The sequence below is a fragment of the Ochotona princeps genome, chromosome 18 (genome assembly GCF_030435755.1).
Source record: "Ochotona princeps isolate mOchPri1 chromosome 18, mOchPri1.hap1, whole genome shotgun sequence".
Taxonomy (NCBI): Eukaryota; Metazoa; Chordata; class Mammalia; order Lagomorpha; family Ochotonidae; genus Ochotona; species Ochotona princeps.
This window is the reverse complement of record NC_080849.1, coordinates 51,297,016-51,312,253: the sequence shown is the minus strand read 5'-3', so window position 1 is coordinate 51,312,253 and position 15,238 is coordinate 51,297,016. Positions and strand designations below refer to the sequence as shown.

Here is a 15,238-nt window from a genome sequence, read left to right as displayed (position 1 = left end):
CCAGGGCATCTGATGGAGTCCTAAGCTAAAACTGACCCCAGCTCTGAGAGGGGGAAATCCTGTTAGGCTGTGCGACACTGCTGAGGAACTACCCCAGTGTGCTTCTGGAACCAGAGTCCACTGGCTGGCCGCCTGCTGCTCCCCTGCGTGTCATCCCAACTTAGATGGTTTTTCTAACTTAGAAGTGTCTGCCGCTGTGGGTACACAGTCTGTGTTTCGGCAGCAGTCAGCCCGTAACCTGTCCCCTTTATTCACTGCTTCCCTGCAGTGTGTTCAACAAATCTGGTTCCGCTCGCCCTAACTGCTGGGGTGACTTAGTGACAATCCATTGAGGGCTGCCTGGGATCTGTCATTCCAAAGCTATGACTTAGAGCAGTCACCCCTCCCCTGAGCCCTTTCTGGGCCACAGCCTCGTGCATGTTCTTTAGTTGCCCACAGGGGCTGGCGACGTGGAACCTTCTAGCGTGACCTGGAACCTTCTAGCGTGACCTGGATGCTGAAGGAGTCCAAGTCTGCCAGTTGTAGAGAGCTAGGTCTGATTCAGCTGGTTAGGCTGGGCACAGCAGACTTGATCTCAGGAAGACACTGCCACCTGGAAGTGTCTGGGAATGCCCTGCCAGGACCACTGTGACCTTGTCTCAGCCTGAAGGGGTCACTGACACCTGCCATGATGAAAACCCTGCACTACACGTCTTACTGGAATGGGTGAAGGCCAGTCAGAAAAGGCCACTATTCCTGCTAGAAAAGGACGCAGACTAAGTAGGGCTGGCCCATGGACCCACCAGTGGGTGCGAGAGCTGGCACCAGGAGAGGGTTGGATGGAGGAGCTTTGGGAACTCCTCTGTCTGCTGCTTTCTCAGGCTGCAAGCAGGGAGCTGGATTGGAAGTGGAGCAGGGGGGACGAGAACCCTGCCCATGGGGGATGCTGGTGCTACAGGCACAGGATTAGCCTACACGCCCCTGCACTGGCCCCGAGGAGAGGAAATTTTAAAATCTGTTCTGAGCAGACATTTGATGCAGAGGTTAAGATGCCCCTTGGGACACTCACATTCCATATTTGGGTGCTTGCTTGCGTCCTCCTTGCTCTGCTCTGATCATGCCCTGGGAGGCAGCAGACGACGGCTGCAGAACCTGCACAGACCCAGACGGGTTTCTTAGCTCCCAGATCGGACCTAGCCCCACCCTGGCCCGCTGGGGAGATTTCAGGAGTGAACAAGTGGATGCAAGATCTGTCACTCTGCCTTTCACATAAAAAGAAAATTAGAGAGCTTAAAAAAAGGTTTCCTATCTGAAACACCAGAGAATTACTCAGATGGCTTGTGGCCATTAGGCTGATGTTTCCACACAGCAACATATGGAGCACTGAGAGGTACCCTAGGCCGCACGTGCAGAAGGGCCCAGAAGCCAGTCACACAGGGGTGTGTGTGTGTGTGTGTGTGTGTGTGTGTGTGTTTGTGTGTGGGTCTCTTCTAGCTCCGCCTGTTCCTGCCCATGCAAGGACTGCGGGTATCCTTTCCCAATAGGAGTTTGGGACAGCAGGGGTAATCTGGGAGGGACTCCTGCTTCCAGAATTATTTACAGCTACGTACACAAAACTGAATATACCCAGGGCTTGGGGTGCCGAGCTACGAAGCGGCAAACCCAAGCCTGGGCGCCAGGAAACTGCCGACTTGGGCCGGCGACCACCGGCTGGCGCGTGTCCCACAGTCCAGTCTGCAGACGAGCAGTGGCGTCCTGAGCGCCCGGGTCTACCCCGAGCCCGAGAGCTGGTGCTTCCGCCCACAGGGGCGTGGCGGCGAGGGGGCGGACGCCTGGGGGAGGAGGGGAGGAGGGGGTGCCTGAGGCCGCCCCCGCCCGCCGAGCGAGCCCGAGGGCGCCCGGGAGGAGCCGGCCGACGGCCATGTGACCGGCCGCGGCGGGGGTGGGCGGCCCAGAAATAGCAGCGGCGGCGGTTCCGCCCGCGGGCTGGCGCGAGGGGCTGAGCCGGGGGACGCAGGCTGGGCGGGCACGGCGGCCCCGGCCCCGGACGATGCTGCTGAGTCCCCGGCCGGCACGGCCCCGAGCACATGATGGCGATACGCGAGCTCAAAGTTTGTCTCCTCGGGGTGAGTGAGCGCCTCCTCCTGCGGCCGCCGCTTCGCGCCCTTCTCCATGCGCCCCCAGCCCCAGCCCTGCGCGCTCGCTGTGCCACCCGTGCGCCCCTGCCCAGGGGGCTCCAGTCTGAGCCAACCCTGATGTTTCGCCGCTCGCTCCGCCTCCGTCCGGAGGGTTTCCCCGGTTCGCGCTCGGGCCTCGCTGGACTGCGGGCGTGCGGGGCGGCGCAGGCCTGGGCCACTGGAGGCGCGGCAGCTCCAGAGAGCTCTGTCCTCTTTGGATTAGTTCCTCCCGGTCCCCAGTTTAAGTTTCGCAGCCCAGGCGCGTCCTGGAGTCATTGGTTTATTAAAAATAGGGTCGGAAATAAAAGCCGAGCTCTGGGTGAGGCTGCTGAGAGGGGCTAGACTGGAGAGTGACGAAGGGCGCCGGGACGTCCGGCGGCCTGTGGAACAGGTGGAGGAGAAGGGCCCTCGCTCACCACTTCCTTCCTCAGCCGGCTGTGTCTTCACCCAGGGGAACACGGGGTGCCTGAGCCAACCTGGGGACCTGGGATGTTTTGGGTTAGTTCCTTTTGGGGGGGCACATCAATGCCAGAGTCGCTTTTTTTTTTTTTTTAACAAGGTAGGGTAGACTTGAAACCCTGGTTTCCCCCAGGCTTTGGCCAGCTGGCTTGGTGTGGAGCGTTCTGAGTTGGCACGTCTGTGCTCCCCAGAAAGCCGTTTGTTGTGACAGAGCAGTGAGAGGGTGGACCCCTTCCTGCACGCCTGGGGGAACCGCTCACCAGTGTGCATCAAGTTGGACATGCGAGAGTTGCGTGGAGAGGGACAGTTCCAGATTAGCACTGAGTTGTACCGGTTTGCGGGCAGCTCTGGGCTGCTCATCCAGTCCCTTCCAGAATCGTTGGTTGGCCCAGTGGTTCTCCGTTGGTGTCGTCTGCCAGTGACTGCCATTTAACCAGATGGCCCTGGTTTCCGGGACTTAGTCTTTCCCATCTGGAAGGATGCTGTTTGGGGTCGCTCTTGACTTGGCGTGTTGCAGGAGAGTGTCTTCCGTGCACCAAGGTGTCTGAACTAGAGCCACGTGTTTCTTGGCCTCAGGCAGAGCCACCTGGGCTCTTGTTTCCTACAGACTGGCCGTGCAGCCTCGGGGGTTCCTCAGTTGTCTCATCTAAGATGGACATCCTCACGGAGGACCAAACCAGCTGTTCTCTTAAGATCCACGCCGGGATTGCTGTCCATCAGCTATTCGAGCCAGAGCCAGCCACAGGAGGAAATCTCTCAACTTCTTTTTTGTGTGTCTCCAAGAGCTTGGCAGCCTCTTGGAGTGGCTTCCTGTTTCGGAGGGTAGCGCTTTGAGTCTGACTGAGGTCTTATTTGAAAAGGGCAAGAGGCCTGAGTGTCTGCCCTGAGGTATCCTGGTGGAGCCCCCTGTGGTTGGGTGGGTCCTGTCCTGGGCCATATGGGAGCTGACCTTGGAGGTGCCGGCTGGACAGGCTGGTTTTCTGGGTGAGGATGCACTTGACAGAAGCTGAGACACCTTATGCGCAGGGAGTTGGTACTCAGCCCGGAAGCCCCGTCAGGATTTGTAATGGACAGCCCAGGCCCTGCGCCCTTCCTGTCTTGTGGGTGAAGCTGTGCGTGCAGCTGGCACCGAACTCCTTGTTTTCTTAGCCATGCCTCTTTCCAGTCTCCCTCCCTCTGGCAGCCACAGCCTCACTAGCCTAGAGGGTGAGAGAGTGTGGGCCTCGCTCAGTCCCTCTCCGTGGAGAGCCTATGGGTTGGCTTGTGGTGCCTGAACGTTTGTCCAGTGATGGCCTTGGGGACACGTCTCCTGTTGGAGGGACTGTGGCTGTTGGAGATGTGGGCAGTGCCAGCTGCACCCAGGTTCCCCGCTGGTGACTCTTGTCACAGCTTCCTGCTCCTTCTGGGAGGTGGAAGGTCTTGCCCGTGACTTCTTCACCTGCTCCCGTGGCACCATAGCCTGGGTGTGTCTGGTCTCATTTCCCTCGCAGATGGGACTGACCATAGCCTGTGGAACATTCGCGGAATGCTCTGTGCTCTCCACAAACCAAGGGTCAAGCGCATCGGGTTTCTCTAACTACCTGTTAGAAATTCTTGGCTCACATGTTGTTTGCAAGGGTGGGCTTTCTCAGGCTTCCTCTGCATGCGGAGAGACAGGCCGGCAGAGCCTTGGTACACGTCCTCTCCTGGGTCCCTCTGCAGAAGCTGGGTGTGGGGGGCAGCAGAAGCACACTGTACACACCCAGCACCCTACGGGCCTCATGCTTGGGTGGTTAAGTGCCAGTCATCTTGCTTTGGGATCTAACGTGGTGTTATGAAACATGTTGCTTAAAAACAGCAAAGTATGTGGGGGAAAAAAAAAAACCTTAGCCAAACAATGCTGTGAGGCAGCAGCTGTTTCAACCCCAAAGGTGGAATGTTTCCCAGTGTGCATTTTAACACACATCACCACGTGGCAGCAAAGCAGGAGGAGGTGCACGGAGAGTCTCTATTTGATTATTTCGTGTGTGTGTGTGTGTGTGTGTGTACACTTAAAACCTGCTTCTGGATGGAACCCTGGAGAGATTGATATTTACACTTGGTTGTCTTAACAACAACAATTTAGAAGTTTCTGCCACTTGTCCAGCAGCGGAGTGCATGTTTAAAGGCAGCTGTGGGCTTCCCTGCTCGTGATGAGGAACTGGTTGACCCTTTGCACTTGGCCTTGGTTGGAATCCATGTGGGTTTCTTCGAGTAGACAAATGGGCAACAGGGACTGCAGATCTGTCCAGGGCCTTTGCCTCCGGGGTCTGTGTGACCCTGAGGCCACTGGGATCCGAGACCACTGCTTTGGGCAAGAGTGAGCTCTCCATTGTGTAAAGCATCCAGTAAGCTATCCAAAATTGACTCAGCTGTCATGGACAGAACTAACAGCTAGGGCGTTAGAAACCCACCTTAGTCCATTTTCTGTTGCTGTAACAAAACACCTGGTGTTGAAAGCTTCCTTAAGCCAGGCGGTTTTGGTTGGCTCATGACTCTGGCATCTGGAGGGTGCACACAGCATGAGAGGTGCCGGTCACTTGGCTGAGTCATACGGGGAGGGGAATGGAAAGAGAACTCAATGGGCCTGGTGCGATGGCTCAGTTGACTAATTCTCTACCTCCAAGTGCTGGGATCCCGTATGGGTGCTGCTCTGCTTCCCATCCAACTCTCTGCTTGTGGCCTGGGAAAGCAGTAAAAGATGGTCCAAAGCCCTGGGACCTGGCACCCGCGTGGGGGACGCAGAACACAATCCTCACTTCTGGCTTTGGATCAGCTCAGCTGTGATCATTGTGGCTGCCTGGGGAGTGATCAGCAGGTGGAAGATCTTTCTCTCTGTCTCCTCTCTGTAAACCTGTCTTTCCAATAAAAAAAAAAATTATTAAATGTATTAATAATGCAATATAACTCATATAATAAATGTATAAATTTATAAATTATTATACGAATTTATTAATGCTTGGATATATTTGTATTAAATTTATTATATATATATTTTAAAGGAGGAGCTACATGCACGGTTGCCTTGCTTTGCAGTGAACAGTGCACCCGTCAGGACTGGCTCACTCTGAGGGACAGCAGTAAAGCCCTCCATGGGGTAGTCTCCCTACAACCTCCCCACTTTCCAGTGGGAATCCTGGAACCGCCCTATCACCCTGGCAGCAGGCCTCCAGCACACTGACCAACAGGCCCGCTCAACCCACATCATAGCTATTGTACTTGCCATTGCATTGGCAGCCCAAGTCCGAGATTCTTTTAACATTCTATTTTTTTTCTTTCCCAGGCTGGCATGTCCCTTGAGCAGCTGAGGAGGGTTAGCAGCAGCCCTTTAAAAAAAGAGATTTGTTTAATCTTTTGTATATGAATATGGATAAGCAGATCTCCTTTTTAAAAGGCCTGCTGAGAGAGGGAGAGGTTATCCACCTGCTGCTTTGTTCCCTAAAAGCCCACAACGGCTGGGGCTGAGCCAGGCCAGAGCCTAGGGCCTGGAATGCCACCAGGGTTTCCCATGTGGTTAGCAAGGGCCCATGTCCATGGCCAGTTTCCACTGCTTTTCCAGGTGCAACAGCAGTGAGCTGGATCAGAAGTGGAGCTGGCAGGGAACTGAGCCGCTGCTGCGGTATGGGAAGCTGGTGTTGCCAGTGTGGGCTTTGCCAGCTGCATCCCAGTGTGGGGCCCACCACAGCACTTTTTTTCACCCCTGACTGCACTGTAAACTAGAACCCCTGTCGCCCCATGTCTGTTGGTGACTCTTGCTGGCTGCCTGGCAAATGGTGACACTGTGCTCCCGGCCCGTGGCGATCCTAGCCCTGAGTCCCCGTGTTCTGCTTTGTTCAAGGTCAGCATTACCGCATCCCTCCCTCACTGTTCAGAGCTCAGACTGTCTGTGATGTGGGTATCACGATCATTTCTTGATGATTTTCAAATTGCTCACTGTCCCTTCCCTGTGTCCCTTGTGTCTTGGATAAGGCTGCTAAGATAAAAGCTGAATGGAGACCTGGCGTAGTAGCCTAAAGTCCTCACCTTGCACGTGCCGGGATCCCATAGGGTGCTGGTTCTAATCCCGGCAGCGCTGCTTTCCATCTAGCTCCCTGCTTGTGCCCTGGGAAAGCAGTCGAGGACGACCCAAAGCCTTGGGACCCTGCATCTGCGTGGGAGACCTGGAAGATGCTTCTGGCTCCTGACTTCACATCGTCGCAGCTTTAGCCATTGCAACCACTTGGGGAGCGAATCGACGGACAGAAGATCTTTCCTCCCTGTCTCCCCTTCTCACTGTATATCTGACTTTCCAATAAAAATAAAATAAGTGAATGGCTTCCACAACAGGCAGGCATTTATTTATTTTAAGATGTTTCTTTTATTTGGGCCTGGCCAATGGCTCAATTGGTGAAATTATCCCCTTGCAAATACCAGGTTCCATGTAGGCTCTAGTTCATGTCCTGGCTGCTCTACTTCCCATCCTGCTTGCTGCCTGGGAAAGCAGTGCAGAGCAGCAGGAGGCTCCTGGCTTGCAGATCGGCTCAGCTCTGGCCATTGCGGCCACTTGGTGGAGTGAACCAGCAGATAGAACTTTCTCTGTCTCTCCTCTCTGTAAACCTTCCTTTCCAAAATATAAATAAATCTTAAAAAAAAAAAAAGATTTATTTAAAAGGCAGAGTGAGTGGGGATAGGGAGAAAAGAGAGAGAGAGAGATCTTGTATCTACTGGTTCCCTCCAATGACCACAGTGGCTGGGAATGGGCCAGGCTGAAGTCAGGAGTCAGGAGCTGCTTGCGGGTCTCTCACATGGATGCAGGGCCCAAGCACTGGGCTGTCCTCCACTGCTTTCGCAGGCACATTAGCAGGGAGCTGGTTTGGGAGTGGAGCAGCCGAGACTCCAAGCAGTGCCCGTATGGAATGCCAGTGCCACAGGTGGTGGTTCGGTCCGTTATACCACAGTGCTGGCCGCTGTTTCTCCTAGTTCTGTTGGCCAAGATGCAATAGATTTAGCATCTGGTAAGGGCTCACTTTCTGGTTTCAGGTGATTGCCTTCTTGCTGTGTCCCTGCCTGCCAGAGTGAGAGCTCTTCCAGCCTCCCTTCCAGCCTTGAAGGACACTCATCCCAACCCCGTCACCTCCCAACCCCCTCACACTAAGGGTGATGTTCACCATTTGAGTCTGAGGGGACATGGCTGTTTTTTCTTCAGCAGCTTGTCCCTGGCTATCAGTCCTGTACTTCCCACCCATGCCCCAACTCTGTGCGGTGTCTCCGGCCCCTGCTCTGTGCGGTGTCTCTGGGGTCTGCTCTGTGTGGTGTCTCCAGGGCCTGCTCTGTGCGGTGTCTCCAGCCCCTCTGGTCTGCTCCAGGGCCAGAGCCATGGCAAGCTGAAAACTTGACATTTTTAAGGGATCCACTTGTTGGAGAAGGTCTTCAAAATTTTGTGGTGTTGGATTCATTTAGGGCATGTAGGGCTATACAAATATGCTTTGATATGTTTTAGTTTTAAGTATGATGCATGCTTGTAATTGAGGTTGGTGGTTCATTTGACCAGCCGTTCACTGGTTACCGAGGGTTGTTGCTATGCCAGAGCTGTTTTGGGTTGCTGCACGTAGGCAGGATGGGCGTGTCCCTGCCTTGCCAAGGGATGCACCTACTCCATGGAGATAAGCTCTAGTGCTCTAATGATCTTGCTTGTCCTGCAGTTTTTAAGAAAGGTTTTGTTTCTGTTCTGCATTGTGAAGTGAACATGATAACCACTACACTAACCACCCTACGTCCTGCATTGTGGCACAGTGACTCAAGCTGCCATCGGTGACACCGTGTGAGTGATGGTGGCATCTGAGTCCCGTATCTGAGTATTGGTTCAAGTCCTAGCCGCTCTGCTCTGGACTGGCTTGTCCCTGATGCACCTGGAAGGGCAGTGGATGCTGGTTCCAGCGCTTGTATGCCTCACACGCAGGTGGGACGGACGCCAGGCTGGAATCCTGGCTCCGGTGTCAGCCTGCCGCGGAGTTGGCTGCTGTCGGGGAAGAGCTTGCTGTCCCTCCCCACTCTGTCACTCTGCCTTTCAAATGATTTTTCTTTTTTTGAGGATTTCTTTATTTATTTGAAAGAGTTTACAAGGAGCAGGAAAGAGGGGAGAGAGAGAGAGAGAGAGAGAGAGAGAGAGAGAGAGAGAAAGCGGGAGGGGCACAAGAAGAGGCCAGAGAGACCTTCCTTTGGTTGCTTCATATTCCAAATGGCTACAATGGCACAATGGCCTTCGGGGGGCGGGGGCAAGGCTGAAGCCAGGACATGCGTCGAGATCCATCACTGGGTGCAGGGGTCCAAGCACCTGGGCCATCCTGTACTGCTTTCCCAGGGAGCTGCTGGGACTTGAACTGATACCCATATGGGATGCCAGAATTGCAGTTGGGGGCCTTAACCTGGTATGGTTATGCCACAGTGCCATCCCTGAAATAATTTTTAAAAACTATTTGCTTATTTATTTGAGAGTAGAGGAAGAGGAGCATTATCTGATTCGTCCCCAAATGCTCACAAAGCCCAGGACTGGGAGTTAAATCTTGGTCTCCCATGTGGGGAGCAGGAACCCAGTTATTTGGATCATTATCTGCCACCTTCCAGAATCTGTATTTGTTGCATCTATTCAGTTACTTTTCATCTTAAACATAGGTGATGCCGGAGGGTCCTATTTTCTTATGTAATGTTGTGCGTAATCTTTAAATACCCCCCTGTTCCCCCTCTGTCGCATGAATTCAGGCGTTATTGCTTAGCTTGCACACGTTGTAGATGGTGGTGTCTGAACAAAACAGAGTCAGGATTTTGGCCTTGGAGAGGCTGCATCTCAGCCACGCAGTTGGAAAATACATCCGGACCCAGGAGTGTTTCAGATTTTGGAATAATTGCATAGACTTCCCTGGTTGGGCATCTTTAACCCCCAATTCCTAAGTCGGCAGTGTTCCAAAAATCTGGAAGTTTGCTGAGTGTCCCATCAGTGCTCCAACATGCGAGGATTTCAGGGCTTCTAGGTTGGAGTTGCGCGCACTGCCTGTGGTCAGCTTGAAGTGGTGTGTGTGGTTTGGCTGAGAAGGCCAGAGAGCAAGGTGAGCAGGGCTCAGGGCTCAGGAGCGTGGCAGCAGGGCGGGAGCGTGGCAGCAGAGCACATGGGAGCCGCAGCCTCAGGGACTAAAGGCTGACTTTGCTTCCACAGCGACTTCTGCCCCAGGCGTGGCTGCTGAGTTGCAGGAGTGCAGAGGCTCTGGAGGAGCCAGGAGTTGACTTTCTTGTTGACTCACTTTGCCAGCAGGAAGAAGGCAATGCACACTTGGCTTGAGGCCTCCCTGTGGGTGAATGCTCTTCTGCCAAGCGAGCGCCTCCTTGGCCACGTGCAGCCAGGGTGTCTGGAGGTCACCGAGGTGGTGGATATTTTCAGGACTTTCAGTTCCCCACCACAGGTGTCTCGAAACCCAAGTGACAGAGAACCCAGGGCGCAAAGCGAAGGAGGCGCCTTGTGTTTTCTCTCCTGTGTGCAGGCGGTTGCACGTGGCTCCATCCCTGGGCACCACGGCCTCTGCATTCTAACAGCACTGCTCCCTGCCTAAGCTCATGGGATCACCATCCGGCCTGGTCCCTGCACATCTCACACGTAGCTGTTGCCAAAGAAATTTTCTTGGAAGGAAGGGGGGGGTGGGGCAGGAGAGATGGGGAAAGGAGGCGGGGGGGGGGTGGGGGCAGGGAGAGCAAATAAGAGAAGGGAAGAAGGCAAAAGGAGGAGAAACACACACACAGCATCACGTAGAACTGGCCTTCCGCTCTGTTTTGTTTTTATGTTTTATGGCTGAGGCGTTTCCATTTATGGTAGATTTAATTAAGAAAGAGTCTTTTTAAAAACACCATTTAAATTTTTATTGAAAAAGCAGATCAACAGAGAGGAGGAGAGACAGAAACATCTTCCATCCGCTTGTTCATTCCCAAGTAGCCACAATGGCCGGAGCTGAGCCAGTCAGGAGTCAGGAGCCAGGAGCCAGGAGGCTCTTCCAGGCTCCCACCTGGGTACAGGGTCCCAAGGCTCTGGGCCATCCTCTGCTGCTTTTCCAGACCCCAAGCAGACAGCAGGAAGGAAAGTGGAGCATTTAGCCATCGGGCTACTGAGCCGGGCCCTTGGTTTTTTTTTTTTTTTTAAAGATTTATTCATTTTTATTACAGTCAGATATACACAGAGGAGGAGAGACAGAGAGGAAGATCTTCCGTCTGATGATTCACTCCCCAAGTGAGACACAACGGGCCGATGCGTGCCGATCCGAAGCCGGGAACCTGGAACCTCTTCCGGGTCTCCCACGCGGGTGCAGTGTCCCAATGCATTGGGCCGTCCTCGACTGCTTTCCCAGGCCACAAGCAGGGAGCTGGATGGGAAGTGGAGCTGCTGGGATTAGAACCGGCGCCCATATGGGATCCTGGCGCGTTCAAGGTGAGGACTTTAGCCGCTAGGCCACGCCGCCGGGCCCTTTTTTTTTTTTTAAGAACATCTCATAGCGTCAATACTACTTATTAAACTTTTTTTTCTGGAGCTTATCTATTTTCTAAACCTCATGATCAGCTTCCAAAGAGCTAATTTTTTCTGCACTGTGAAGCGTTCCAGTCCAGTTGGGCTATTGGAACAGAGCATGATGAACCCAGAGGCTTGTAAGCCAACCCCCCTCCCACCCCCATGCTGATTTGCTCCTCAGGTTGCTGGAAGCTGTGATGTTTAGAGTCAAGGGCCAGCATGGCTGGGTTCTGGGGAGTGCCCTCCTTGGAGGCGTTTTGGGGCCATTTCTCATTGTATCCGATCTATGAGGGCACTGCGCTTGTGTCCTTGTCTCCTCCCAGAGCCACCCCCTAATCCTGTCCACTAGGAGGGGATTAAGGTATCACCACAGGGACTTGGAGTGGCGGCAGGCACATTCAGATCATCACAGAAGGTAATACGTGTTCATCTGAATGAGATTTGAAATCTGGTTATAAAGTAGGGGAAACGAGATGGGCTGATTTTTGTCGTGGATTGCGAAGGAGAGAGGCGTGGAGTGAGGCTTTAACCTCACTTCCTTCTGCTGACAACTGCTTGTGCTAACGGGCAGCGTTGGCTGTGTTTTCCTCCTTAGCTGGTCGGCGGCCCCCGTGGCTGTAAGGAAGTCACCCCCTGCCCTCCCCTGGCTTATGACTCACGTCCTCCTGGCCTCCTGGCTGCCCCTTCTTTCCCTCTTTGGCGGCTTTCCCATGTGTGTGTTTTACTGTATGAGCATCACCGACCTCATCCTTCTGCCCATGTTTCTTCTGGAATGTTTCTGGTTTTTTTTTTTTTTTTTTTTCTGCCTGGACAGGATTGGTTTTCCCATCATTTTAATTTGTTTTCTTCTAACATCTCATGATGAATCATCAGTGCATCCTCCTTGGAAGACATGTGGGCTGAGCTATAAGAAGTAAATGCTTGTAGCCTTGTTTTTCACGGCTCCTTCTAGTCAGTAAGACTGTCCACTGTGTCACACCCATGGTGCCCAGCCAGCTGTCACCATTGTTGCCACCAATCCTGGTCAGTGGCATGATGAAAGAATAGCTTAGATATAACAACAATAAGGGATCTTTATACAGAAAATGTTTGTTTAACTTTTAATTGGCCAGGTGTTGGGAGAGATGAATGGAAATCTTTGTCAGAGGGACTAGAACTGGCGACCATATGGGATCCTGGCGCGTGCAAGGCGAGGACTTTAACCACTACGCTATTGCGCTGGGCCCAGGTGCCAGTTCTAATCTCAGTGTCCCTGCTTCCCAGTCCAGCTCCCTGCTTGTGGCTTGGAAAAGCAGTCGAGGGTGGGCCAAAGCCTTGGGACCCTGCGCTCATGTGGGAGATCCGGAAGAAGCTCCTGGCTTCAGATAGGCATAGCTCCAGCCATTTCAGCCGCTTGGGGAGTGAATCAGTGGGTGGATCTTGCTCTCTGTCTCTCCTCCTCTCTGTATACCTGACTTTCCAATACAAATAAAATAAATCTTTAAAAAATTAATTAGCCATCTCAAGAGAGCTAGCCAGTGTCTCCTGAGAACTATCTTAATCCTATGTAAGGACAGCTCCAACAATGACCTGGTTACCTCCTACATGGCCCCACTCTTACCTTTACCATGCTGAGGACCAAGCCACCAGCACAGGGCAAATCAATCATCATATTCAGAGCCATGCAGGGAGCACTTTTAGTTTCCTGTAAACAAGCATGATGTCCTTGAGGTGTCCCGACCAGCAGTGTGGGATTCTTGGTCTAAAAAGGCAGACGTGGGAAAAGGGTCTGTGATGTCCCATGGTGCCCAGTGGTGGGGGCAAGGTGGCACTGGGCAGTGGCTAGGGTTGGCCCGTGGATGCCTGTTGAGGAGCTGGAAGGGAGCCCGTGAGGCACAGAAGAGAGCTCTGTTTGGGATGAATGAGAGTGGCTTTCTGCACGCTGTGTGTCCATACACAAGGAAAAATGTCCTGGATAGACTCACGGGCCAAGGGGTCACACATAATTCACTCTTTCGCTTCTTTCTGTTGTTTATTTCGTGAGCCTGAGTCATTTTGTGTAATTAAATGAAATCCTAGCACACATGTGCAACTGGGTCGGAGATGTTTCAAAAGTAAAGGTCATTTGACTTTTTACTGGAAATAACAGGTACGCTATAATGACATAGGGAAGCCCATTTGGGTCATATGGTCCAAGGGCCTTGAAATCTGAGTGTTTCTGTCTTGAATGGTGCAATTAGGGGTCTGTTGGGAGCAGGGCTCAGAATGCCCTGAGTTGTATTCTCACTGTGCAGGGCCTGGGCCAGGGCCCTGCTCCGTCCAGGAGGGTGGCCGCTTCTGGTGGGGGCCTGCTGACCTCTTTTTTAACCCTCTGAAGATGTATTTATTTGAAAGGCAAAGTTACAGACAGAGAAAGGGACGGAGACACAGAGAATCTTTAATCTACTGTGTTCCCCTCTGCCAGTGGCTGCAAGGTCTGGAGCTGGGCTGGTCCAAAGTGAGGAGCTAAGAGCTTCTTCTGAGTCTCTCACATGGGTGAAGGGGCCCAAGGCCTGGGGCCATTTTCTGCTGCCTTCCCAGGCACATTAGCGGGAAGCAGGATTGGAAATGGAGCAGCCGGGACTCAAACTGGTTACCCTATGGGATGCTGACGTTGCTGGTAGCAGCCTTTGCTCTAGGTGCAGGCTCCCCTAGGGACCTCTTCAGGGGCAAGTTACTTGGGCTTATTCACCATTACGTTCCTTACAATGGGTTAGGGGCCCAGTGTGGTGGCCTAGAGGCTAAAGTCCTCACCCTGCAACCTCCGGGATCCCATATGCACACCGGTTCTAATCCTGGAGGCCTCATTTCCCATCCAGCTCCTTGCTTGTGGCCTGGGAAAGCAGTTGAGAACGACCCAAAGCCTTGGAACCCTGGACCCGTGTGGGAGACCCGGAAGAAGTTCCTGGCTCCTGGTTTCAAATTGGTGTAGCACTGGCCCTTGCGGTCACTTGGGGAGTGAATCATCGGATGGAAGAGCTTCCTCTCTGTCTCTCCTCCTCTCTGTATATCTCTGCCTTTCCAGTAAAAATAATCTTAAAAAAAAAAAAAAAAGAATGAGTTCTAGGCAAGTTGCTGTGTGCAGATGTGTTTTTGGTGTTCTGCAGGAAGAGCATCGTGCGTCTTCTAACAGAGTGCTGTGTCGCGACTTCACAGCCCGTGGAAACTGGCCAGTAAGAGAGAGCCAGTCTGAGCTTGTGTAGACATCACGTCACATGGAGACCTTGCCACACATCAGGCCCTGTTCCAGGAATAGCAACAGGGACCTGCGGCTTCTGACCCTGTGGCTTGCATGTTCCCAGAGGGGACAGACAGTGCGCAAAGCTGAGGATGGCAGCTGGAGAAGAAGAAAGCAAGGAATGGCCTGGTGGCTTTGGGCAGGGCTAACGGCCTGTCTGAAGGGGAGGCATGCAAGTGAGGCCCAGGGTGATCCGATCCCTTGGGATCCACTGGGGGTGCAGAGCAGTGACATGATTAGCCTGACTTGTGTGCAGGGGGTGCCCAGGAGGGTGTGAATTCAGGAACTCTGGGAGCCTGGGAGGTGCAGGAGGCTCCCAGGTATAGCCAAGAGGGGTTGGGTGCAGTCCAGCTTCAAGGTGGAGGTGACACGCTGTGTATGCAGTTTATGATAGCGTGGCACAAAGTGCCAGAGCCATGCCAGCACAGCACCACAGCCAGCAGAGCAGCCCGACATGGGTGCTGATGTCAGCGTGAATGTTGCTGTCTTGATCCTTCAATTTGATGAATGCATTCTCCTCTATAGTTTCAGAACGGCGTGGCTTACATGTACGGTTAGTATTTTAGTGTATCTGCCCGATCAAATAGTTACCGCCTACCTTGGGGATGAGGAGGTTAATTGTTATTTTTTTATTTATTTTTTTTAAAGATTTATTTATTTTATTACAAAGTCAGATATACAGAGAGGAGGATCTTCCGTCCGATGATTCACTCCCCAAGTGAGCCGCAACGGGCCGATGCGCGCTGATCCGAAGCCGGGAACCAGGAACTTCTTCCGGGTCTCCCACACAGGTGCAGGGTCCCAAAGCTTCGGGCCGTCCTCAAC

The 15,238-nt window shown here is 53.2% G+C and overlaps 1 protein-coding gene across 1 annotated transcript in view; it reads left to right on the top strand.

Moving 5' to 3' along the window:
- Positions 1 to 1,862: 1,862 nt before the first annotated feature.
- The window catches only part of RAB31 (RAB31, member RAS oncogene family), a 132,473-nt gene continuing 119,097 nt past the window's right edge, over positions 1,863 to 15,238 (top strand). The window contains exon 1 of the mRNA XM_058676788.1: positions 1,863 to 2,105. Coding sequence (XP_058532771.1) covers positions 2,067 to 2,105 — 39 coding nt within the window. The 5' untranslated portion in view covers positions 1,863 to 2,066. The remainder of the gene's footprint in view (positions 2,106 to 15,238) is intronic.